Raw genomic sequence first — 27,141 nt, forward strand, 5'->3', positions numbered from 1 at the left:
CAATCCCAGTACGAGGATTCCTTAACAGGAAACGTGACATTATATTAATGTATGTACAGTATGTACATGCTGCCAGGTGCATAGGTCTTTCTCTTACCTTTAAATGTTGTGGACTACTGGTAGACTAGCCCTGTACCTCTATACAGTACTCAGAAGTGGGCACAGTGGGCTTTGGTAGTTACTGTTTGTTGTGTATATGTGTATCATTTAGTGTTTGTATTGTTTAGTATGTGTAACATTTAACATATGTATCATTTAGCATAACATATATATTATTTAGCATATGTATCATTTAGTGTAGTGAAGAGAAGCAGTTATATTGAAGCCACCTTGCTGCCATAGCACTATTACCGTACCAGTGTTGACATTAAGTGTATCGTTTAATGTATGTATCACTTAGCATATGTATCTTTAAGCATATTTATAGTATAGTATAGTGAAGATAAATAATTATACTGAAGCCACCTTGCTGCCACAATACTAGTACCAGTGTTGACATTAGGTGTCTCGCGTTGTAGTGCCGGAACACCCCAGGAAGCTACCAGTGCATCTGTCCATCAGGCACGCAGCTCAACCCCAGCACCCACATCTGCGAGGATGTCGACGAGTGCTCTCAGCTGGGGGAGGAGGCCTGTGTGGGTGGCACCTGCATCAATGTCATAGGCTCATACAGGTGCGAGTGTGAGGATGGCACCATACTGGATTCGACTGGCAGGTATTGCATTGGTAAGACGTCGGTATACTTGAAAATTATTCCTTTTATTTTTGTCACTGGACTTTGGGGTTGTGTTCTTAAGAGATTTTGTATTTTTCCTAACACTGCTATGTAAGCAGTTTGTTCTGCACATTAGACCTTAATATTTTCTGGTATGGTAGTGATGCAAGTTATGATGGTTGTAAAATTATATAACCAGCATGCAGGACAGTGTTGAGGTGTTGTTGTTTCTTTTGTTATTGATTAACCTTGGTCTGCCTGGCCAGACAGATACATTAACTACTGGCAAGCAGCTGCCCCTGCTGGGCCGTCCCGTGCAGTGAACCAGTGTTCCCTTGCAGTGGACAACACTTGCCACAGCAAGGCACAAGGGATGGTGTGGAGGTTTGGTTCCTGGATAGACGCCACATTTGTGTCTCTTCACCCAGTTAACAGGGGCACCATAGTGTGCTGCACTTCACCCATTTGTTTAGTTACATGGTTACCACCCAGCATTGTGGAAAGTTTCTTGGGTTACAGGAAACCATTAGGTTTGTCATTCAGTGTAGAACTACCTGAAATGGAAAGAAGATTGATAAAAAGTGACAGGAAAGAAAGGGAGAAGCATTAAGTGAGGAGGGCAGACACAGAAAAAGAATATAGAGGTGAAGAAAGAAATATGCTGCACTACATCAAGTGAATGGATACTGGTCAGCGCCACCTCCCATCATTGTTAAAGTGTAATATGCAAAATAAATTGCTGGGGAAGAGGTGTTATGAAGCTGTGTATTCCACTGACAATGCAATCAGAGAAAAGTTACATATGTGCTTACTTAGTTATTTGCAGATTTTTTTATGTGAGTTAGGGATGTCTGCTTGAGCTTAGATAATTTTCATGATATGCAGTTTTACTAGACTTCAAACTACTGGTATAGATATCTAAACAGCTCAGGATGTGTGAGTTTTTTTTTACAGTGACTTGGTCCAGAGTTTTATCCCTTTGCAGCTTATATATTTCACATAGCTCAGTTGCAAGACAATGCAATAGCTCTACATCATTCCATAGCTCTTCTTCATGACTAGCATCATACCCTAGAGTTTATCTAGTGTTACAGCTCAGCAATGAAGATGGAGAAATTACAATTTTATCCCACGTTAGAGTAAGAAGGCTATGGTTCCTCATTTTCACTGCTTTTTTTTTTATTTTTTTATTGAGCACTACCATTAGTGTTACAAAACTAATATTAATACAAGTCCTTCATATGTATACAGGCCAACCTTACTACAGTACACTAGTGACCGTTACGTTATTGTTCACCCAATATCGTCTTGACATTGTAGCAGCATTTTTCAATATATGATCACCAGTTTTCTTATACAGTCACTGTGCCTCACTGTGGAGCACCAGTTATCAATATAAGATTACTGGATCGCTGTTGTATTGTATCATATAGTAAGACTGCAACATGTTTGCATGCGTCACCCTTGGTCACCTAATGGCAGCTTTCCACACTGCTCAGTCTGTGGCAGCCTCCCTGTTCAGTTCCTCAACCTTGAGGTCACACTCAGTGATGCACTGTGAAGTAATGTTTTTCAGTATACAGTCAGTTTTGCCTATACAATCACTGACTCACTGTCAAGCACCATTGTATAATTTTTTGATATACAATCCATTTTGCTTATGCAGTCACTTTGACTTACAGTGAAGCACCATTTTTCTACACACCATCAGTGATTTTGCTTGTACTGTACATTGTACTGTACTAGCTCTGCATTTAATATTTAATCATTTGTTATTTGATCAACTGTACAGGATGTAACCCGATCATATAGTGAGATTGGCCTGTATTGAGTGGTGTTGTTATGACACAGGATGATGTAATGGTGTCTGATGCATGGTGTTGTTTGTGTCAGATAACCGTCGAGGGTCGTGCTGGACCAAAGTGAGGGATGGGAGGTGTGAGAACAACCTGCCACGCCTCACCCTCAAGTCCGAGTGTTGCTGCACTATTGGCAAGGCCTGGGGGTCCCCATGTGAGCTCTGTAGTCCTGCTGACTGTGACTGTCCTATTGGATTTGCTAAGGTCTCTACACCAGCAATATTTGATTTTACAATACCTGTAGAGTCAGCATCAAAAGTGCTGTTGCTTCTCCGGCTTCCTCTCCATGCATTTTGATAATCAGTGTTGTGAATCTGCAACAACCCTTACAGGTGACTTTCGTTTGGTATCAGATTGATGTCGTAAGTGTCATTTGCTGCAGATCCAACTTACTGATTTTATAAGTCCATGGAGAGAAGCAGTAGAGGCAACAGGACATTTGATGCTGACTGTATATCAGCCACTAAATACCTTTTTAGCCCTTCTTGCCACCATAGGACGTCATGTAATACATAATGTTTATAAAATTAGTGTACGTTATTGAGTTTAATTGTTGAGGCTAGTTTCAATGCAGTTTTACCAGTAGTTAGCATGTAAAGTGCATCATCATCATCATCCTCTCTACTTTATTTACTACATTGTTCATTGACGCTGTTGTATGGATCAGATGGACGGAAAGACGTGCCAGGACATCAATGAGTGCCAGCTGAACCCTGGGATATGCCAGGGAGGTGGTGAGTGCGTCAACACGGACGGCTCCTTCACCTGCATCTGCCCCACCGGCCTCACCCTGGATGAAACACGCACCAAGTGTCTTGACCTCCGTGAAGAGACGTGTTTCCTCGACTATCGCACTGGCATCTGCGGCAGACCCCTTGAGGTACAGTCCCTGTAAAAGTTTTGTTTCTCTTCCTTCCCCTTGGTAGCTCATAATAGAAGGTCACCCATAAGTAGCACTTCACAAGAAACTCAGTGTGTAACAGAGACGGCTCATTGTGCTGGTGTGGGTGTGAGTGAGGCAGTAGGAGTAGGAGATAATTAATGATGCAGGATAATCACTGAAAACATTGACTGGGCTGTCCTTGGAACACATGAAAAATTGTCCAGCAGAGTGCATGGAAAATGTTATGCACTGGCCATCCTGTATAGCACTCCCCCTTCTACACTGCTAGGCAATTGTTTGGAGGGGAAATAGAAAAAGAGGAGGGCAGACTTAGAAAAAGAATGATAAAGGTGAAGGAAGAAGTAGGCAGTGCTGCATGAAGTGAGTAGATGATGGTTGCCACCACCTACCACCATGATTGTTATTAATAAGTGTCAGGACCAATTTGCTTAGCCCTGGGCTCCTACGCTCCTCATGGGTTGAGTGATGGATGGATGGTTGAGATTTGTGAAAGCATATGAAGCTGTGATATTTGTTGTGAGTCCAGCTGCTAATATTGTGTGCCACAGAGTGTATAAGTGTTGCGTGATTTTTGAAAGCCTATGAAGTACAAAGAATACACATAAGTCAGTGCCAAAGAAGGTGTGTGAAAGTGATATAGATGGCAGTGTTGGTAGAGGCATACCTTATGTGATGTGGAAGAAAAGAGAAACAGTGCATTGGAGAAAAAGTGGGGAGAGGAAGAGGAGTGTTTGAGAGAGTGTGAAAAGTGTGTGAAGATAAGTAACGTGGAGGCATTTCTGTCAAGGCCACCTCCTGTACGGGGGTTTCCTATAGGTAGCAAGGCATCAGAGATAATGATGTATTTGGTATTGTCGCTGGTAGTGTAATAAAGTGTTGTGTTATATGAAGTTATGTTATTTATTGTGAGTGCAGCTGATGCGTGGCTTAGAGTGTGTGTAAGAGTTATGTGATTTGTGAAAGCATCTGAAGTTGTGGTGTTTGCTGTGAGTACAGCTAATGATGTTGTGTGCCACAGGGTGTTTTTGGCAAGTCAACATGCTGCTGTACGGTGGGCCGCGCTTGGGGTGATGGCTGTGAGGCATGTCCCCGTCCTGGCACTGACCTGTTTGACGAGCTGTGCCCCAAGAGCTACGGGTATGAGGGCCGGAAGGACATCAATGAGTGCACCACCTTTGATGACATGTGCGAGAACGGCCGCTGCAGGAACTCCATTGGGTCCTTCTCCTGCCGCTGCAACCAGGGATACGCCCTCGATGAAGATGGAGTCAAGTGCCTGGGTGAGTGAAAGGAACTTTTAAATTAAACACACCTCTCCACTGCAGGTCAAAAGGGTGTTTGGAGAGTGAAAGACTGACTTGAATAATGATTGTGAGTGTGGCTGAAGGGGAGAGGGGAATGAGGAAACAAGGATGAAATGGAGAGGGAGAGGAGAAGAGGGAGACCATGGATGAGATGGAGGGACGGAGTGGAGATGTATGAAGAAGGTGGATGTGAGGTGGAGGAAAGACAGGCAAATGGCAGGACAGAGCAGTGTGGAAGTGTTTTGTTTGTGGGATTAAAGCATCTGGCAATAAATAGAGATAAATTACTATATGGGTTGTGTGTCAGACTTTGTGTAGTATAAAAGAGGTGATAATTGTAAGAAGAGTGTATGAGAATGAGGCAGAGAGAGAGGAAAGGATGGAGAGACTAAGGAAGGGATGGAGTGGTAAGATATGTGAGAGGGGTGTATGAGTTGCAGGGAGGGCAGACAAATATCAAGGGACAGGGTGATGTGAAGGCAGTTTGTTTGTGATCACCCCTTATGGCACTAAGGCCTCTGGCGCAGGGTAGATAGATGGATTAATAGGTGGAGAACTGTTCGTGTGTTGTGTTTCAGACATTGATGATGCACTTTGTGCTATTAAAGAAGCATCTGGCATTGGACAGATAAATAGGTAGATGAGTAATTGTTCATTGTGTTGTTTCAGACATTGACGAGTGTGGCATCATGCACGGCGTGTGTGGCAATGGCACCTGCCAGAACACCGCCGGGTCTTTCATCTGTGACTGTGACATTGGCTTCGAGTCCACCATGATGATGCAGGTTTGCATGGGTGAGCTGAGGTCCACTGCAACATTTGTGGTACATTTCTTAGCCATTTGCATCATTGTAGTAGGAGTCCATATGTGTAGTCTTTGGTTCCTCATTCCTTACATAAAAAATATATAAATAACAAAAAAATACAAGCTGGCCCATATATAATGCAAAAAATAAATAAATAAAAATACAGGCTGGTCCTTACATAATGCTCCACTTCCCCTTCACCGGGCTGCTTCGTGTGTTTTGTGGGGACAGTTCAGAATCTACCCTGTGTCATTTATTCATTTCCATAACACCTCACCTCCATTCTGCTGAGTGATGTTGTGTGTTGTGGGAGCAGCTCTATCACTGTTATCAAAAACACATAAAACTTACACAGAACATAAACAGAACCCATACACAAAGCACACAAAAAATACACAGAATACACACAAAATGCAAAATACATACAAAGCACACACAAAATAAACACAAAGCACACCCAGAATACACACAAACTATACACAATGCACACAAAGCATATGTAAAGCACAAACTAAATGCACACAGAATACACAACACAATATACACACAAACCACACCCAGAATACACACAAGGTACACACAAAACACAAACAAAGCATACACAAAGCACAAAAGAAATGCACACAGAATACCCAGAACACAGAGTACACATAAAACACAGTCAGTCCTTGATGCTCTGCTGGGTGATATGTGTTATGGGACCAGCTCAGTCAGTGTTATCAGTATCTACTCCACATCATTTATTCATTTCCTACTCCCACTGTCATACCCACACCCACACCAGCAGACTGAGCCATCCCTGTAACACACAAGATACTGCCACATGCGTTTCTTGTGGAACATTATTAACAAGCCATTCTGCACAGTATTAAAATATATATCACATAATATTTAATGAAACTTACAACATTTGCGGATTAGAAACAGCATTGGAGAATTAGAATACACTGTAGTCAGTGCGTATCAGTCATAATCTCGTTGATTATGTGGCGGCCCTGAACATTTCCTGTGTCCGTGTTGCAGTAAAACCGGTTAAAGAAATTGTGTTTTCATCATATTGACCCACTCGTACCTAACCAGACATGATAACATTCTAGACAATGTTTACACTCCACACTGACGATGCGCGACTCACTCATCAAGCAAAAGCATGCAGTAGGCATGAAAAATGACCAAAAAGTTCACGGTATTTCAAGTGGCGCGTCTGGAATGTATGATGCAGTCTACCAATGGGCATTTCCTGAATGCTATATGCAGCCAAGGGGTTTTTCATTTTTTCATTCATTGCCAGACACCATGTATCCCAAACGGGGTGGCCAAGGGCTCAGAGTTAATTGTTTTACAGGGAGGGGCACTAATCCTCCACCAACCCTACTTGACACGTAGGGAGAACGTTATGCCAACAGCATCTGGTGTTCCCAGGCGGTCACCCATCCAAGTACTAACCAGACCCAACGTTGCTTAACTTGGCTGATCGGATGGGAAGCGGTGTACTCAACGTGGCATGGCCGTTTGCTAAGCACTGAAAACATGACATTTATATATATTTATAGGTCACAAAATTTATAAAGCCCTGAATTTGGCTGTCTTTTTTTTTTTTTTTTTTTTTTCCCAGTAGATGATTTTATTGAGCTTGAGGAAGGCCACCTGTACTGAAGGAGTTTATTAAGTCTGTTTTCAACCCCTCCAGTTCAAAAAGCACAGAGTTCCCTCTTAATAGCACTCAGTCTGCTGGTGTGGGCATAGGTGTGACAGTGAGAGAGGGTTTTCAAAGCAGACAGTACTGAGTGTGAAAGGGGTTTGTTTGTTGCAGGGATGGGTCAGTCTGCTGGTGTGGGTGTGGATATGGCAGTGGGAGTAGGAAGTGAATAGATGATGAAGGGTAGGCACTGATAACACTAGCTAAGTCCTCCCCCACCCCCCGTAACACACAAGAAATCACGTCACTCCCTGGAAAGTTAACTTGGCAGTATTTTAAGTGTTGTGGGGACAGCTGAGTCTGCTGGTCAGGGCATGGGTGTGCCAGTGGAAGTAGGAAATGAATAAACGACTTTAGACCTTGATAACACCAGCTTGGGCTTTCCCACAACACAGATCACTTGGCAGAGCATTATTTTTGGGCCACCTTGTATGTCTGAAGCTGAAGAAGACCATTAGAAGGAATATAATGAAAAACTCGGGTTCAGTACGTGAATGAGACAAACATATTATTATTAGAATATTTGGTATGTTACACTTATAACTTTATTACTATTTAAGCACTGAAGACATGATGATACAAAGTACACAACAGTACTTTAAGGCAGATAAATAATGTTGTTATGGATATGTTTAGATAGTGAATTACAGGTTAACTTCACAATATAATCGGTTACATTCATGGAAATCAGATAACATTTGTATATCAGACGTAGGGATGGTAATGATGGTACAAGCAAAATCAATGACTCTATGTCGAGAAATGGTCCTTCGTAGGAGATCGTAGCAGTGGTATAAGTAAAAATGAAGATCTTATACTGTATATAAAAAAAAAGATGCTAAAATGTTAAGACTGAGGTGGTTCAGACATGTGGAGAGAATGGAGAATGAAAGACTGACTAAGAGGGTGTATGTAGGTGAAGCTGAGGGAGGGGAAGACCGAGGATGAGGTGGAGGGATGGAGTTGAGAGGTATATAAGAGAGGGGGGAGTGAGTTGGGGGGAGGGCAGTCAAATGGTGGATGACAGAGCGACTTAGAGGTGTTTTGTCTGCGGCCACCCTTTGTGGGTTTAGGGCATCAAGTTATAGATAGATAGATAGATAGATAGATAATTGAATGATCGTATAATAGTCAGTTGTATGGTGAGGTCGACGTTTATTAGTATTGAAGAAGATATCCTGTATGTTGCTAGTACTGGACATTTTTGGTGCCTAGTGAATGCCAAGTAAGATGAGAGTGTGTACGCATTTGTGTTTATGTGTTTTGTGTTTACATACGTGTTTTAAGTGTACTTGGATGTTTATGTGTGTGTGTTAACATGTATGTATGTACATTTTCGACAGACATCAACGAGTGTGAGCGAACGCCGGGCCTGTGTCGTGGTGGCCGTTGCATCAATACACCAGGGAGCTTCAGGTTATATGGTTTTAAAGTTATACCTGCCACACTCTGCCTTACCCTGTCACACCCTGCCTTACCCTGCCTCACACTGCTGTACTCTGCCTTTCCCTGCCTCACCCTATCACATCATACAAACACACCTGACAACTTTGAATAATATGTTTTAAAGTTTTGCCTGCCTCATCCTTCCCGGACCTTGCTGTGCTATATAAAAATCATGCACTTCCCCATCTATGTAACACTGCGCTTTTGCTTATAGTGTTGGTCATATCCTGTTAGCATAGTTCTTTTTTCTTCCACTTGCCTTAGAATTTTGTTCATTTGCAACTCATTTCTCTTTCTCTTTAACTCTGACCAAAATTGTCTCCTTTTTCAACCAAGTTCCCTTTCACTTGACCGAGAAGTTTGTTAATTTGCAACTTATTTCTCATAACTCAGTGTCTGAATAAGGCAGCACTGTCTCAATATCCTTTCTATAGCACCTTATCATGACTAGCATCTAATTCTAGTGTTAAGTGATTGTTACAAGCAACCATTCAAACTGAGGAGATGGGAGTCTTAGGCCAAGTAAAAACAGTATAATGTGTAAAACTGTAAAACCTTGACCTTTTCTTACTTTTTTTTTTTTTTTTAAATCTATAAATAAAGAGGTAGTCACACTTTTTTATTCTGTCTATCTATCTATTGCTACATGTCTTATTCGCGTAAGGAGTGGCCACAAACAAATTGCCTCCATGTTGATTTCTTCAGAGCCATTTGACTGCCGTCCCTACAACTCACCCCCCTCTCTTATATCTCTCTCCACTTCATGCCTCCAGCTTATCCTTGGTCTCCCTCTCCTGCTCCCCCCCTTCCACCTCATTCATACAGTCTTCTAGTTAGTCTCTGTGGAAAGTATATAGAGCCATAGCACAGTGTTTCTACCACCACTGAAGTACGTAAAACAAGCGACAAAAGGATGAAAATCTGGGCCAAGTTAAGGTAAGTTGACTTCAGGTTTTTATTTCCATGGCAGGTGTGAATGTCCACCGGGGCATGAGCTCTCCCCAGACCGGCGCCACTGCAAGGACATAGATGAATGTTCCCGCACCTCTGGGATCTGCTCCAATGGCGTGTGTGAGAACATGATGGGCACCTACCAGTGTATGTGTGATGATGGATACCAGCAGATAGCCCAGAAGTCTCATTGTGAAGGTAGGCTCCCCATGGATTTTACTGTGTATTTTGACTATATTTGGCTATTTGTTGATATCCAGGGCTGGTGGCGGTACTGTCAGAGCAGAGGAAGTGTGGCCATGTGTGGTTTGCCAGAAAGATGTGAGAAGTAACTCCATCTTGTGCAGTATTTGTGATAAGTGGGTGCAAAAGAGATGTTGTGATATTAGGGGTAGACTGAGATATTGCTGATTTTGTGTGTGCAGTGTGTCAGAGAGGATATGTAGAGATTGTCAAGCATGAAAGGACTGATCATGCTAGAGAGTCTCTTGACTGTGTGGAAGAGTTTTGTTACATGGGGGATGTTATGCACTGGAGGTGGGGCTGGGGCTAGCTCTGTGGCTAGGGTAAGGAGTGGTTGAAGGAAGGTCAGGGAACTGTTGCCTCTCCTGACATTGAGGGGTCTGTCTCTCCAAACTGTGGGACCATTGCATTCGACAAATGTTTGGAGTGTAATGGTGTGTGGTAGCGAGACCTGAGCAGTAAAAGAAGAGGATTTTCATAGGCTCAGACATACAGAACTGACAAGATTAGGTAGATGGATGTGTAGTGTGTCTTTGAATGTGAGGCCTGGGGGGAGGGCTAGGTTTATGACTGAAAAGTTCAGTAGAAGGATGAGACTGGAATGTATATGTTTTGTGATGAGTAGAGGTAGGTGGAGGATGATAATTGAATGCATAAGGTAAGAAGTGTGAATGTTGGGGGTAGGGTTGCTCAAGGCAGACTGAAAAAGACCTGGGACGAGGTCATAGAATGTGACCTTGGGGATAAGGGACTGAATAGGGAGGCTGCCTGAAATCTAGCAGCGTGGAGAAGCTCCATTAAGTGACCAAGTCCAGTGCATGTAAGCATGTTGGAGTGTTTATAAATGATTCAGTACAATACAGTTTTGACTTTCAGACTACAGTATTTGACTGTATTTTGACTGTAATTGACTATTTTTGTAATATATATTTTGACTGTGATGGTATTTTGTGACTATTGATTTGACTATACTGTACAGTATATCGATTTAAGCATATATTAATTTGACTTTATAATGAGTTGACTGCACTGTACTGACTGTAAATTGATCTGACTGTGTAATGACTGAATATTCACTTTACTGTGTATTTCCCTGTACTGTGTGTATATTGATTTGACTTTTATGTATCATCAGCCGTTGGATGGTGTTGCCAGATGTATTAGAGATAGGCTTGCCATTTTGGATGCACCGCTTCAGTATGCGTGTGTTTCACTGCAGCGTTACAAGAAGAAAGAAGAAATGAAAGAAAAAATCACCCCAGAATAAAATAAAACCCTGTACCCTTTTTTTCTTCTTTTTACTTTAACTTGGCCTAAAATTCCATCTCTCCAACGTGGTCACTGTGTTAACAAGAGATTAAACTTTGAATATGGTGCTAGTCATGAAGAAGTCCCATGGAAAGGATGTAGAGCCATGGTATTGTCTTATTCTGCCACTGAGCTATGGGAAATAAACTGCAAAAGGACAAAAATCTGGGCCAAGTTAAAGTAAAATGACAGTTGGAATAAGTTTGATGCCTAGTTTATTGTTTTATTATTATTATTTTTTATTATTATTATTATTTTTTTTTGGGGTAGGGGATGGAGTTTTTGTCAAGGCTGCATTCAAATCTGTGTATATTGCAACAAGTGTGCAAGAGCATCAATCCTGAAACTCCTACTGTCTTTACTTCCTTCTGCATATGACCTCCAGTCTTCTAAACACAGTGTTTCCAGGCATCTTGAAATAAACAGATTCTGTCTGTCTGTCTTTCTGTCTGTCTGTCTGTCTCTCTCTCTCTCTCTCTCGACCTTAGTGAAATGAGGTGTAGGTGATAGGTTGATGATTATTACTTTAATGGTACTGGAGAGAAGTAAAGGCACTAAGTCTTGACCAATTGTCATGATAATGTGTTGTGTTCCTCTCGGTGACTCACGAAGATATTGACGAATGCAGTGTGAACAACGGCGGCTGCGACGACATCTGCATCAACTCACCAGGCCTCTTCTCCTGCTCATGTTCTACTGGATACATGCTCCTCTTGGACGGACGCTCTTGTGCTGACGTTAATGAATGCAAAGGTTAGTTGTTTTTTGTCCCGTGGGTGAATATGTGGAAAGGATAGTTGGATGGGCTTGTATGTGAAAAGGATAGTGATTCTGTGTAGAGGGTGAGAATGTGAAAAGGATAGGTGATGGTTTCTGTTTATGTGGTGAATATGTGAAAAGTTTAGTTCGTAATTCTGTTTAAAGGTTGAAAACGTGAACACACACACACACACACACACACACACACACACACACACACACACACACACACACACACAGACACACACACACACACACACAGACACACACACACACACACACACACACACACACAGAACCAGCTTGGGGCAACAAGACCTCAGCCCAGCATTAGTAGTGAAGAAGATGAAATATACATATAGTAAGGAGGTATGGCAGCCCTCCTTGTCCCTGAGAGGAGGGTGGTGTGCTGCAGGAGAAGAGTATCATCAGCTGGCAGTCCACTATTCTCTCTCTCTCTCTCTTTTATCGAGGCGAAGATGCACTTGAGAGGTCGGTGATGATTGGCTGAATGCATCGTGTCTGAATAACACCATTGTATTTCAGATAATTACCAGTAGTGTGAACTGTAACTTATTTACTAACTGAAATACAAAGATGTTATTCAGACATGTTGCATTCAGCCAGTCATCACCAGCCTGAATGGATCTTGAATTTGTCTCTCTCTCTCTCTCTCTCTCTCTCTCTTTTTTTTTTTTTGAAGGAACTGTTTTGCGGGCTCAGCCTTTGGTTCCTTCTTCCTCACTAAAAAAAAAAAAAAAAAAAAAAAAAAATCAAGTGCATCTTCGCTTCGACAAAAAAACTGAGTATATAGCCAGTTCAGTAATGACAACAAAAACAAAGGAAACACCAGCAACAAGAATAAAATGGTATGTTCGTTTTTGTCACTGTGTTCGAATAACAGAATATGACTGAATGAAATAATGACTGAATATCTCTGAGAGTGAGGTGGAGAGGGAGATGAGAAGGGGAAGGCCAAGGATGAGATAGAGGGATGAACTGGAGAGATACCGTACATGAAAGAGGGGGGCGTGATTTACAGGGAGGGCAGCCACATGGAGGAGATTTGTTTGTGGCCACCCTTTATGACAACAGATAGATAGATCTTTTATTATTGCTGAAATGGAAATGTGATGGCTGCATCAGAGTTTGGTTAAGTGCACTCAAGTTGTCTGGAAACTGCATTTTTTCTGGTGGTTCATGAAAAATGAGTTTTTTTAGCAAACATTTTCATTGTGCCATAGTAAGGGTTTATGTGCCACAGAGAGGCCAGCCATCTGCTCTGGGGGTAAGTGCACCAACGCCCCCGGCAGCTACCTGTGCACCTGTGATGGTGGACTTCTACCTGACCCTGAAGGACCCGGATGTTTGGGTGAGTCATGGCATCTTTGATTCTCACTTTTATTCCAGCTGTTCCTTATCTGCTGCCTCCTCAGTGTACTGATGGTGTACAGTGGATCCAAAAAGTATCAGTACAAATTCGACATGCAACAGTCTAACACCATAAACAGTGGCTATTACAAACTGCCCAGTGATTCCACCCCACATTGGTGAACCTGCTTTCATGAGGGTGCACTGTTCTGCATATTTGTGACATTTGCTAGGCAGTATCGTTACCATGAAAAATTTTAGATAAAATATTAATTATCTTGGGTCATACGGAGCTGTTTTGGTAATTGTGGATAACATCATAGCCATCCTGTGTGATACTTTTTTCCATTGTACATACACTGTAGTTGCTGTGTTTTCCCTCATCACCCTGACTTACTATAGTTTTATGAATTTAGGCATCAGGATGTAAGTACAGTATAGAAAGAGCATCGTAAATTTTTATTAAAGAATGCCTGTCTTTATTATTGTGCCCTTAGTTATTGTACTGTGGGTCATACCATCGTTTCAGTACGTGTTGTTACCGGTACTATTCTGGTACTGTGCAACCATTATACTCAGCCAGAGTGCCTGTGCCGCAGACGTGGACGAGTGTGAGATGAACCCCAATCTGTGCCAGAATGGGAAGTGCGACAACACCGTCGGCTCATTTGGGTGTCGCTGCGAGGACGGCTACAGCGTCAAGACCGAGTTGGGTCCTGGCTGTACTGATGATGACGAGTGCACTACGGGTATCTTCCACTGCGACCACAATGCCGACTGTGTCAACATTGACGGAACGTACGAGTGTCGGTGCAGGGATGGATTCACAGGTAGGAGCAACAGCACAGCAGCTAGTCATTGTACGAGTATAAATCGGAGACTAGTGCTCTTCTGTTATGTTATATACTGTACTTTATTAACAACAAATCATAAAAACATCGTACCACAAAACACCCTCATCCGTATGGGCTCAGACCTACCTTTCAGCTGCAGGTCTAAAGTGGCAGTCATGTAGTTATGACATTTTCCTTTTAATCTGTCATTAATACTGTACAGTTTATCAGACCGTCATGACTGGAAGAGCTTAAAGTCACTACCACCCACACTGCAATGAGTTGGGGAGTGTGGATCCGAAAGAAAAATGGCATAATTATTTGGTGGTTATACATCCATTAGGCCAGCAGTGGCTTGGTGAGTTAAAGTCCCACGCAGATTAAAGTACTTTGTGGTACAAAGCTATTTCATTTTTTTATTTCACTGCATCCACTTCACATAGTGCCCCTGTCCCTCACTGCTTCTTTCATTGTATCTCATGCTGTCTCTTCATAATATCTGCTGTTAGCTTTCATTTTCCTTGCTGTCTCTTTGTCTGTTGTTGTCTCATTTTCCTTGCTGTCTCTCCTTCATTTGTGTTATATCTGTTTTTGTCTTTCATTTTCCTTGCTGCCTCTCCTTTACCCTTCCCCATGCCTCACTATGGTGAGATGCTCTCCACCATAAGGAACAGTTTACTGCATGTGATGACCTTGCAGGAACTTGCTTGCATGCAGTTGATGGGTCTGCTTAGCCAGACAGACTGGGGTTGCACAACAACAAACAAACAACAACTGCCTCAATACACCTGTTCACCTCATTATAAATGCTATACCTCTTTTACATCAACTTAGCCCAGATTTTCATCCTTTTGCAGTGTACATCACTTAGCTCAGTGACAGAGAAAGACAACGCTAAGTCTCCACAACCTTTATGTAGCAGTTCTTCATGAGTAGAACCATATATTAGTGTTAATCTCCTGTTACAGCTCGGCATTCAAGATGGAGAGAAGAGAGTTTAGGCCAAATTACTGTTGAGTACAATGAGTGTAGATCAAATATTGCAGGACTGAAAGGCAGTTCAGTGTGGGGTGTGTTAAGTTTTTACAAGGGGCTGGATTCAGAGGGTTTAAAGAATAGTTACAGATTTTATTTTTGGAAATGAATTTTTCTTAAAGGTATATATTTCTTATTTGATATGGATTTTTTTTTTTCTTTTTATGTTTTTATTTTTTTTCCCTTCCTCCATTCATCAGGAAAAAAATAAATAAATAAAATAAAATAAGCCACATCAGTTAATATCGTCCTGCCTCAGGTAATGGCAAGATGTGTCGTGATGTCAACGAGTGCCTCACCAACAATGGCGGGTGTGACCGTGACGCTCAGTGCATCAACACTGACGGCTCATTTAAGTGTGTGTGCGATACTGGCTTCAGAGGCGATGGGTTCTTCTGTGAGGACGTGGATGAGTGTACACAGGACCCGACCCTGTGTGAGAACGGCCAGTGCTTGAACTACCCAGGGTCCTTCAAGTGTGACTGTGAAATGGGCTTCATGCATCCGGACCCTCACAACGAGCAAGCGTGCGTGGATATCGACGAGTGCGACATGTTCAGCAACCTCTGTGTCTACGGCCAGTGTGAGAATATCTTCGGAATGTTCCGTTGCATCTGCGACGACGGCTACCACCTGGATGAGACCGGCGGCAACTGCACGGACATCGATGAGTGCGAGAACCCGGATGTGTGTCAGTACGGGACCTGCATCAACCAGCAGGGGGACTACATCTGCGAGTGTCCCCCGCACTTTGAGCTCATTGACTCCGGCGACGGATGTGTAGGTATGTTGCTTTGGTCTTGCATGCATCACAATCACTCTTGATCTTAACCATTTCAGTGTCCTAGTTCCTCGGTTGATGGTTATCTTGCTGAATTGACCACCAGTGAGTTTTGGGCTACAAGGAAGTTGAAAATATTGACACTGATAATTTTCATAGTATTAGCACAAATTACATTTGAGACAGATGAATATTGTGTGAATATAGGTTTTACATAATATCAAGTACTTGCTGAACAATGTTATGCGTTCATTTTGCCATAAATGAGGAAAATATGATACTGAAGACTGTCCATCTTTCCACAGTGCTTGAAAATTGTTTACTATTTTCCTTATCTGCAGGTAAATCGAAGCATTACATTGTTCAGCAAGCACCATATACTATGTCAAAGCAGTTTTCACACAATATTTATCAGTTTTTAATGTGAGTTTATGCTGATAATAAAAAAAATTATCAGTGTCAATGTTTTCACTTTCCATGTAGCACAAAACTTGCAAGTGATCAATTCGAAATGTTCATTGAAGGCACATAAACAATAATTTCTTTTTTCTTGGGTTGCCAGTATTGTATAGTCTTTCGATTTGCCACTATAGTACAGTATAGTATTATCCTCGAAGTATTGTAAGACCATTATTGTGTAACATTGTTGGGGCATGAATGATATCCAGTTTGTTGATATTTATTGTGTAAGACTGTCAGGGCATAAATAATGACACAGGAAGTCCATGTATAATAATCCAGCAAGTTTACATTTATTGTATGAGAATATCAGGGTATGAAGAACAATAATTTGATAGGTAGGATAAATAATAATCCAGTAATTTGATGTATAAGATAATTAGTGTTAATCATGTGTTGATTTTTTTGTTGTACGAGTGTGTAATGTGAAATAAAATGAGTATGTGGTGGTGCAGACCGGCGGGAGGGTGAGTGTTTCCTGGACGTGATTGAGGTGCGGGGTGGTCGAGGCATCTGCAGGGACCCTCTGGGGGACCCTGTCACTCGCTCCACCTGCTGTTGTTCCATTGGCAAGGGTTGGGGTCCCCTGTGTGAGGTGTGCCCACGGGAAGGCACCGACGAATACCGGGAGCTGTGTCCCGGTGGTAGAGGATTCCGCCCCAACACCATCACTGTGAGTGTCCAGGAAGAACAGAATAGCTTTTTGTTACTACTGATAAAGTATCTGTAGTGATGGTGGTGACCACCATCCATTCATTTGATGTAGCACTGCCTGCTTGTTCTTGCACCATCATCACTCTTTTTTTCTGTGTCTCCTCTCCTTGCTTCCTGTCACATTTATTACTTTTTTCACCCCACTTCAGCTGGCTCTGCACTGAGTAACAAGCTCATGTAACCCAGGAAACCATTTACAGTGCTGGGTGGTAACAATATAACTATATAATGGAAAAATGTGGAGCCTACTATGCACCCCTTTTTAACTGGGTGGAGAGATACAAATGTGGACTTCATCAAGGAACCATACTTTCCACTCCTCCGTGTGCCTCACTGTGGCGAGATGCTATCCACCACAAGAGAACATTGGTTCACTACATGGAATGACCCTGCACGGGTGGTTGCTTGCCTGTGGTTGATGGGTTGTCTCGCCCAGACAGACAGGTTACACTACAACAATAACAATAATTAAGTCACTCCTCTTCCTATGCTGTCTCTCTCATCAATCTTCTGCTTCCATACTGAATTATGTGCTTCCTTTTTCAGCATTACCTTCAACCTTGAGACGCATGTTAGTAACCTCTGAAGTTTGCACTGTAAGCCTTTTTATGATTACTTCCATATTATCTCAGCATCTATTTCATAATCACATTCCTGCCATGCATTCTTTCAGTCTGAAATCATCATCATCGTCATCATCATCATCCAGACCCCCTTTCCCTGTTCCAAGGTGGGGTGAGATAGGGTCAGAAAAAAAAATGATAGAATGAAATACTATCCAACGTCTTCCTGATTGAATGAACCACACTCCCATTCACCCATTGTAAGGTTCTGTATCACCTCCATTTTCCATCCTCATTATGCCAGCACCCTGTAACCTAAATTTCTCTGTCACTCACTGCCCAGGTTTCACTGCCATAGATGTTTGTTAAGGTAGCTTCACTCCATGCCCTTACACTTCAGATTGGGTCATACAAGATTGGTCATTGGTGTTTTTGAGAGTTAACAAGGCTGATGAGTGTTTGTGGCGTAAAAGCTAACAGAGTTGACATTTGGAAACTTATAAATGTACGGTAAAAGTCCTCCAGTCCTACCACCAATAATTCAAATATCCAAATACTCCGAATTATTCAGGGCAAAGTTTTTCAAAATTTTCTGTTTTTTTTTCAAATTTTTCTAGGCTTTATCTAAGGATTTAACTGGCCTGGACTTGGGTGTACCTGCCTGCAACTATTCACGTACACATCTATGCATTTCTGGTGAATAAAACAATAACCCATATAATTTTAAGTGATAATTTAAGGATCATGTATGTATTTCTGATGTTTTCAAAGGTCCCTTCCAAGAGTCTGAAAAAAACAATGGTGCATTTTGTGTGTCTTTTCTGTGTATTGATGTGTGTAATTTCTGTATTTTGTGTGCGTTTTTTTTTTTTTTAATTATTTTTTTTTTAATGTATTATGTGTATTTTTGGGTATTGTGTGTGTGAATTTTCTGTGTATTTTATGTGTATATTTTGTGTGTTTTTCTGTATTTTTTGTGTGTATTTTCTATATTTTTTGTGTGTCATTTCTGTGTACTTTGTGTCTTCTTTCTGTGTATTTTGTGTGTGTATTTTCTGTGTATTTTGTGTGTGTATTTTCTGTGTATTTTGTGTGTGTATTTTCTGTGTATTTTGTGTGTGTATTTTCTGTGTATTTTGTGTGTGTATTTTCAGGTGATTCTGGAGGACATTGATGAGTGTGCTGAGATGGACAATTTGTGTGGAAACGGCCGCTGCTCCAACACGTTCGGCTCGTTTATGTGCTCGTGTGACCGTGGCTACACACTGGACGAGACTGGAGCGCTTTGTGTGGGTCAGTCTGCCTTCCAGTACACCATCATACCAGTCCATAATACCAGTGCCAGTACACCATCATACCAGTCCATAATACCAGTGCCAGTACACCATCATACCAGTCCATCATAATACCAGCACCAGTACACCATCATACCAGTCCATAATACCAATGCCAGTACACCATCATACCAGTACATCATAATACCAGCACCAGTACACCATAATACCAGCACCAGTACACCATAATACCAGTACCAGTACACCATAATACCAGCACCAGTACACCATAATACCAGCACCAGTACACCATAATACCAGCACCAGTACACCATAATACCAGCACCAGTACACCATCATACCAGTACACCATAATACCAGCACCAGTACACCATAATACCAGCACCAGTACACCATAATACCAGCACCAGTACACCATCATACCAGTCCATCATAATACCAGCACCAGTACACCATCATACCAGTCCATCATAATACCAGCACCAGTACACCATAATACCAGTCCACCATCATACCAGTACACCATAATACCAGCACACCATAATACCAGTGCCAGTACACCATAATACCAGCACCAGTACACCATAATACCAGCACCAGTACACCATCATACCAGCACCAGTACACCATCATACCAGTACACCATAATACCAGCACCAGTTCACCATCATACCAGCACCAGTACACCATAATACCAGCACCAGTACACCATAATACCAGTGCGTCATAATACCAGCACCAGTACACCACAATACCAGTGCCAGTACACCATAATACCAGTGGGAGATTTAGTGCATCCTCATACACATACTCTTTCCTGCTAAAGTTCTGTTCCTCATCCTGCCGCTCTGTAAATCATAATATACATCAGCTGGGGTGATTAAAACGAACAGTTGGTTAAAGAGAGATAGAAGAGATAAGTAAGAGAAGTACAGGAGGAAGGAGGAAAGAGGGAGGAAGGACAAGAGCTTAGGATGAGAGAATAACTGGGAGGAGAAGAAGAAAGAGAAGAAATGGAGAGTAGAGGGAAAGAGAATGCGGAAAAGGAAGAGAGAGCAGATAAAACAGAGGTGAGGAAGGAGGAGGAGGAATGTTTGTTTGAGAAGGATGGATTTGTTTCATGGTGAGAGATGGAGCAATGGTAGAGGAAAACAAGATCATTGTAAATTTAAATGAACCTGTTTAACATACCAAACAGTTTGTAGTAATTGTACACAACTATACTGAACTACTACGGTACAGACTCAGCTGGCTGTATGCTTGGACCTTACATTTCAAAGTGGAATGCAGCCTCGCAGTGTTTTGTGATAATTTCTGAGGTGCACCCAAGGAAAATTCCACGTTATACACTCGCACACCACTTCGAAGTGGTAGATATGAGACAAGTGGTAGGGAAGCAGTAGCCAGCATTCATCCATCTGGTAACTGTGTGAAAAGGATGGGGATGGAAGAGGGAGGGGTAGGAACTATCAGCTCCCCCAGCCTTCCTCCTGCCTATGCCTCTCCCCTCCCACACAGTGGTACCAGACATTTGGGTGTGTGGCTACTGCTTCACTAGTGGTTGTCTCACACATAAAGGTGCAAACTGGCAGGCAGGTGTATAAGGCAGAACTTTTCTCGGGTGTACCTGATGAGGAGGGAACATAACTGGCATTCCTGTAAGGATGCTGGTTGAATTATATGGTATGGGATGCAAGCAGACTATCTGTAATAACCACAGGAGTACCTTAAATCTATCTATCTATTGCCAGACTCCTTAATTCCGTAAGGGGTGGCCACAAACAAATTGCCTCCATGTTGCCCTGTCCCCTGCCATTTCACTGCCCTGCTCCCAGCTCACACTTCCCCTTCTCATATACCTCTCCACTCCATCCCTCCATCTCATCCTTTGCTTCCCCTTCCCTCTTCCCCCTCCACCTCACTCACATACCCTCTTCTTGCCAGTCTCTCACTCTCCATCCTCTCCACATGGTCAAACCACCTCAGTGTACCATAAATGACTATCAAAAATGAGGGTTTTGTAGGTCACTTTGCCATTCAAGGTTTAAGCATACAAACATGAAATTCAAAATCTATGGTTCAAAAGATATTATGGAAAGTAGAATCACAATGATAATTATGAAAAAATCTTGTGCAAAATAGCCTACAGTACTTTTCTATCTATTGCTAGACACCTCAATCCAGCAAGGGGTGGCCACAAACAAATTGCCTCCATGTCGCCCTGTCCCCTGCCATTTCATTGCCCTCTCCCTATCTCACCCCTCTCTCTTTTGTACCTCTCCACTCCATCCCTCCATTTCATCCTCGGCCTTCCCCTCCCTCTACTCCTACAGTACCATGAACAGTAAATGCAATGAAGTATCTTGTATTAATGCGGTATTATATCATTTGTTGTTGTGCTTGTCTAAAAATAAACTTAATATATCTTCAAATATCCATTAATTTTGTGAGGACAGAGGATATCAACACCCCCATATTGCATGTTAAAATATTTGTGGAAAGTGGAGGTTTTTGGATGAGGTGACGGGATGGAGTGGAAAGATATAAGAGAGAGGGGAGTTGGAGGAAGGGCTGCCAAATGGCAGAGGAGAGGGTGATGTGAAGATGATTTGTTTGTGGTCACCCCTTACCAGGATTAAGGCGTTCGGCAATAGGTAGATAGAGATAGCATTTAAGGTGAAGCTGCTTCCAATAAGGAGTATAAGATAACCATTAAGTTCCTCTGGTGCAGACATTGATGAGTGCAGGGACCGGCGTGTGTGCAAGAACGGCCGCTGCATCAACACTATAGGCGGGTTTGAGTGTGAATGTCCAGAGGGCTTCATGCTGCTGCCCAACCGAGCCGAGTGCATCGACACGAGGGAAGAGATATGCTTCATGACGTACGAGGACGGTGTGTGCAGCATGCCCATGATGGTGGAGATCACCAAGATGAAGTGCTGTTGTTCCATGGGGGCTGCCTGGGGGGTCGGCTGTGAACCATGCCCTGACAAAAATTCAGGTAATCAAATTCCAATGTGTTTTTTCTATCCTGACAGAGATCCTATAGTTCTTTTGCCTTCTTTTGGCTTAGTTAGGGGCTGTCCAGGGGGGCCAATTGTTACCCCTTACCTGACAAAAATTCCAGAAAGCCATACCTCAACCTACTCTATTTCTAAGAAGATATTATATGTATCGGATTGTCTGTTCTTCTGTAAATGTGATACAGTATACGTACTAACAGAGACATAAGTCTTCCAAAGTTTGACAAATACAGTACATAGCGTAAAAATCAAGCCATCTGAAACACACTTTAGTAGAGATAGTAGAAAGTAGCCATCTGGTGGAAAATGCAGTGTTTAGAATGTATGTACCGCTTGAAGGATTGATTGTGTTTAGAAAAATTAAAAAAAAATCTTAAATCAGAGGAAGCATAAAAAGAGATCTGAAAAAAACAGGTCATTGTTGTATTTAAGTAGTTTTTTCAGTGTCAGATGTTCAAAATGTATGTACTGCATGAAAGAATTTTACTTTTAATAATGAAGCAACTGATTATTGTAAACAGGGTAGCCACAGAGAAGTGTGAATAGAAGAGGTCCTTGTTGAATTTATTTTGCCTCTACAGTATTGAGTAATGAACCGCCTCCCTCCACAGTGGCCTACAGTGAACTCTGCTACACTGGCAATGGCAATGGGTTTATACCACGAGTCCCAGATGACAGGTACCCCGATGGACGACGATACCCTGATGAACGATACCCAGACGAGCGATACCCATACCCTGAAAGATATCCTAATGGGACACTCAAGTACCCAGAGAGATACCCAGATGGACGATACCCATACCCATACCCCCCTCCCTATCCCTACCCAGAGGGTGTTGGTCCAGATGGTCGGTTTCCTAACGGGACAAGATGGTTCCCTGAAGGTGTTGGTCCTGATGGCAGATTCCCTAATGGGACATTGTGGTACCCCTATCCAGATGGTAGGTACCCCTATCCAGATGGCAGGTACCCCTATCCAGATGGTAGGTACCCTGAAAGATATCCTAATGGGACAATCAGATATCCAGATAGATATCCGGATAGATATCCAGATAGATACCCAGACGAGCGATACCCAGATGGACGGTACCCTGATAGGTACCCTGAAAGGTATCCTAATGGTACAATTAAGTATCCTGATAGATACCCTGATGGAAGGTTCCCAGTCAGGCCAACAGACCCTGGACAAGTGATTGACCCCATCACTGGCGTGCCGGTGGATCTGGATGAGTGTGAGTTGATGGGGCATATGATGTGCAAGCACGGTCGCTGCATCAACACCATGGGATCCTTCCGCTGCGAGTGCAACGTGGGATTCCGCTATGATGATCCCACTCACATGTGTGTCGGTCAGTAGACATTGCCACTTTAGTTTATTGTCCTTGACTTTTTCTGTGCCTGCCCTCCTCTCTTCCCTTTTCTCCTGTCTGACATGGCACTTTTTATTTCTTTTCATTACCCTTGAGGTGGCTCTACACTATGTGACAAGCCTAATGATTTCCTGCAACCCAGGAAAGCATCTGCAATGCTGGGTGGTACTCATATAACCAAATAACAGTGTGATGTGGAGCATGCTATGGTGCCCGTGTTAACATGGTAGAGAGGCACAAGTGTGGCCTCTATCCAGAAACCAAACCTCCACACTCTTCCCTGCACCTCACTGTGGTGAGATGTCCACCACAAGGGAACAAAGTTGAAAAAACAGACTAAACCCCTCCCAGATGGTCGTTTTATAAAGATTTGTAGCTTTCGTTATAGAATTGTCACATACTAAACACCCCCCATCTAAAAAAATAAAAGATAAAAAAAAATAAATAAATAAATACAGTACAAGTAGGTCAAAATTGTCTTTGACTTAAGAGAGTTTCTAATTTATTGAAGTCTAACTTAGGGAGATCTTTCTGTATGATCAGCTGTTATATAACTGGGTTTCCATCAACATAACCTGATCATATACCTGGGTAGCAGGGTTGGAATGTTTGGGCTTATTTTTATTATCTCCAGACATTTATATTGAGCTTTTGATGGACCTGTTGTAGGATAATAGAAACGTACATTATGACCTCTCCAGCTCAAAAAAGTCTCTACAAAGCCCCCACCCCTCCCTGCCTGCCTGTCCCCCCCCCCAAAACAAAAACAAAAAAAAACAAAAAATCAAGAGATAATGAGAATAAACTGAATAAGAAGTCAGTGGGCAGCAGTAGCCTGACTCTGATCCCCCACCACCTGCCTTCACCAGATGTCAGCGAGTGCGATGAACTGATGCCATGCCAGGGCCTAGCCAAGTGCGAAAACACCCTCGGCAGTTATCGTTGCTCGTGTCCTACCGGCTACAGGATCAACCGCCTCACCAACGACTGTGTGGGTGAGTACGGGACTGTTGGCGTCATGTTGCTGTTGTATAGTGGCTGGAATGCTTTGAATGCCTTGAGTTTAGTTTTTTATATCATCATCATTATCAGCAGCACTATCATCATCCTCATTGTTAGCATCATTGCCATCATCATTGATATCATCATTGTGATCATCATCTTCATCTTCATTTTCATCATTGTTTTCATCATCATGTTCTTCACCACCACTACCATCATCATCATCATTATCATCATCACTGTAATGAAGACTGTAATTCAGACCCCAGTCTTCCACCAACACAGATATTGATGAGTGCCATCAAGCTGGTGTCTGCCATCATGGAGTGTGCAACAACTTCCAGGGCAGCTTCCAGTGCATCTGTGACCCTGGCTATGTGCTGACAGCTGATCGCTCCTCATGTATTGACCTGGATGAGTGTGTTCGCTCGCCCAACATCTGCAACAACGGCACGTGTCTCAACACCATGGGCTCCTACCAGTGCCAGTGCCACAGCGGGTTTAAGATCGGACCCAACCGTGACTGCATTGGTGAGTCAGTGCTCAGGGGTTGTGAGTTCTTCAGCTATGAAATTCTTCGCCCTGTGAAGCTCTTTGCTCATTGTATCCAGTACGTTAAGATAGTTTGATCTTTGAGTTTTTTGCCCCTGGAATGCCTTCTATTGAGATGGTTTGGTTTTGAGTTCTTTGGCCCCTAAATGCAGCACTTGAGATGGTTTGTTGATTTTAACAGGAGGGGGGGCAGGGTGACTGGTTGCATAATCACAGCCAGGGGGTTGGCCCAGGCCTCTCCTTTCAGTTAGAATAAACTGAATGGGAAGGAAGTTATCTTGTAAATTATATTCTTATTTTCTCATTTGCATTTAGTAATTGTTCCCGTGCTTGTCGATTTTACTGTTTAATACTATATACATGTTTGATTAATCTAGATACTGTTATAACACATCCCAAGCAGCTGTATCTCAAGAATAGTGGCAGCCAAAATCAATTACCCTCCCATAACAGAATCCTTTCTGCACCCCTGACTAGTTGAGGAATGCTACAGCTATGGGTGTGCAGGGTAGATGCCCAAAGGAAAATAACATGATGGGGTCCTGCTTGGAAGCCTCTGGGATAAGGGATGGAGTTAGGAGATGGCCCAAGATGGCAACACATGGAGCTAGTGCTTCTTGTTCATTCTTTCGCTTATGGAGGTTCCAGCATTTTTTCATGTGTCAGCTTTGATCACTTAATGGCAGCTGTCCATGCTGCTCAGTATCTAGCAACCTCTTTATTCTATCTTTTATCCTTGAGGTCACACAGTGTGACCTTGTCCCAAGTTTCTATCAGTCTGCCTCTTTGCAGTTCTACGCTCAACATTCACATCTCTCACCTTCTGCACCAAACAATCATGCTCCATCCTCTGCAGCTTTAAAAATATCAGGTTACAATTGTTAAGAAAATGGCTGTGTGTGTAATTATTCTTTCATGTTGCATTCAAAATATCAACAAGATAATGTGGATATGATTGAAAGTTAGAAGCAATCAGATGGTTTGGCCATGTGGGGAAGTTAGAGAATGGAACTCTGACTAGAAGAGTGTATGTGAATGAGGTGGAGGAGGAGAGGGGAAGGGGAAGGCCAGGGATGAGATGAAGGATTGGGGAGTAGAGGGCTGTGAGTTGGGGGGAGGGCAAGCAACAGGCAGAGGACAAGGCGATGTGAAGGCAATTTGTTTGTGGCCCTCCCTTACAGGATTAAGGTGTTTGGCAATAGATAGAGAGGTAGACGGCCTTGTTCTTGCATCTCCGTCCATTACAGATGTGAATGAGTGCCTGATCAACGTTGGTCTTTGCGTCAACGGTCGATGCCGCAACACGGAGGGATCGTTTAGGTGTGAATGTGCTGAAGGTTACACCCTGACCTCCAACGGCGAGCAGTGCCGAGACATCAACGAGTGCTCTGAGGTAGGCAGGTAGGCATGATACTTCCAGAAAAACAATAAAATAAATGGTACTTTTTTTGTTAATTTCTGACAAGGTGCTGAATACTTTTTTGTTTTTTAGATACTCTTTCTGTCTATATGGAGAGAACGGAGAATGAGAGATTGATGAGGATGTGAGTGAGTTAGGTAGGCATGACACTTCAAGAAAAGAACTGTGACATTTTCAGTACATCAGCAGTACTTTTGATAGGGTGCTGAATACTTGTGTGTGTGTGTGTGTGTGTGTGTGTGTGTGTGTGTGTGTGTGTGTGTTCTTGTTCACCTGGAGAGAATGGAGAAAGAGATTGCCTAGGAGAGTGGGGTGAAGGGAAGGAAACCTAGGATGAGATGAAGGGATGGGGTGGAGGGGCATAAGAGTAAGGGATGTTTGAGTTGGGGGAAGGGCAGCCTGATGGTGGAAGACTTACATGGAGGTGGACAAATCTGCAGTCAATTCCTGGTCATAACTTAGTCCATTTTTGCAGAAAGAATGAGGACAAGAATCTTCATCGTTTTCCCAAATCCATTGTCCCTCCTGCAGAAAAAAAAACCTAGTTACAGGAAAAACATTATCATAGATTACATGTTTTCTGGAATAATAGGGAAGGGAGAGTGCAAAATCTCCCTGCATTTATTTAGTCTCCCTTGCAAAAACAGGTCTGGGTTATGATGGAAGAAGTTGTAAATGTGCTCGAGAATCTATCCCCAGTTTTATCGGTTTTGTCGCATGAAAGCATCC

General features: G+C 42.6%; 1 protein-coding gene and 1 non-coding gene across 2 annotated transcripts in view; one reads left to right on the forward strand and one right to left on the reverse strand.

The window, feature by feature from the left end:
• LOC145396220 (fibrillin-2-like) overlaps window positions 1–27,141 on the forward strand; it is a 102,261-nt gene that overhangs the window by 46,105 nt on the left and 29,015 nt on the right. The window contains exons 15-32 of the mRNA XM_080269654.1: window positions 519–726; window positions 2,609–2,778; window positions 3,242–3,454; window positions 4,497–4,758; window positions 5,452–5,577; window positions 8,631–8,703; window positions 9,704–9,882; window positions 11,848–11,988; window positions 13,259–13,366; window positions 13,965–14,195; window positions 15,493–16,017; window positions 16,929–17,146; window positions 18,905–19,043; window positions 21,777–22,046; window positions 22,680–23,417; window positions 24,308–24,433; window positions 24,726–24,971; window positions 26,240–26,385. Of these exons, the coding sequence (XP_080125780.1) occupies window positions 519–726; window positions 2,609–2,778; window positions 3,242–3,454; window positions 4,497–4,758; window positions 5,452–5,577; window positions 8,631–8,703; window positions 9,704–9,882; window positions 11,848–11,988; window positions 13,259–13,366; window positions 13,965–14,195; window positions 15,493–16,017; window positions 16,929–17,146; window positions 18,905–19,043; window positions 21,777–22,046; window positions 22,680–23,417; window positions 24,308–24,433; window positions 24,726–24,971; window positions 26,240–26,385 (4,119 nt within the window). The remainder of the gene's footprint in view (window positions 1–518; window positions 727–2,608; window positions 2,779–3,241; window positions 3,455–4,496; window positions 4,759–5,451; window positions 5,578–8,630; window positions 8,704–9,703; window positions 9,883–11,847; window positions 11,989–13,258; window positions 13,367–13,964; window positions 14,196–15,492; window positions 16,018–16,928; window positions 17,147–18,904; window positions 19,044–21,776; window positions 22,047–22,679; window positions 23,418–24,307; window positions 24,434–24,725; window positions 24,972–26,239; window positions 26,386–27,141) is intronic.
• On the reverse strand, window positions 6,986–7,104 carry LOC145396260 (5S ribosomal RNA). Its single transcript, XR_013896752.1, has one exon. It is a non-coding gene; the product is annotated as a 5S ribosomal RNA (ribosomal RNA).

This window comes from Coenobita brevimanus, chromosome 35, assembly GCF_032717465.1.
Source record: "Coenobita brevimanus isolate Jiangsu-jjx chromosome 35, ASM3271746v2, whole genome shotgun sequence".
In the NCBI taxonomy this organism is placed as follows: Eukaryota; Metazoa; Arthropoda; class Malacostraca; order Decapoda; family Coenobitidae; genus Coenobita; species Coenobita brevimanus.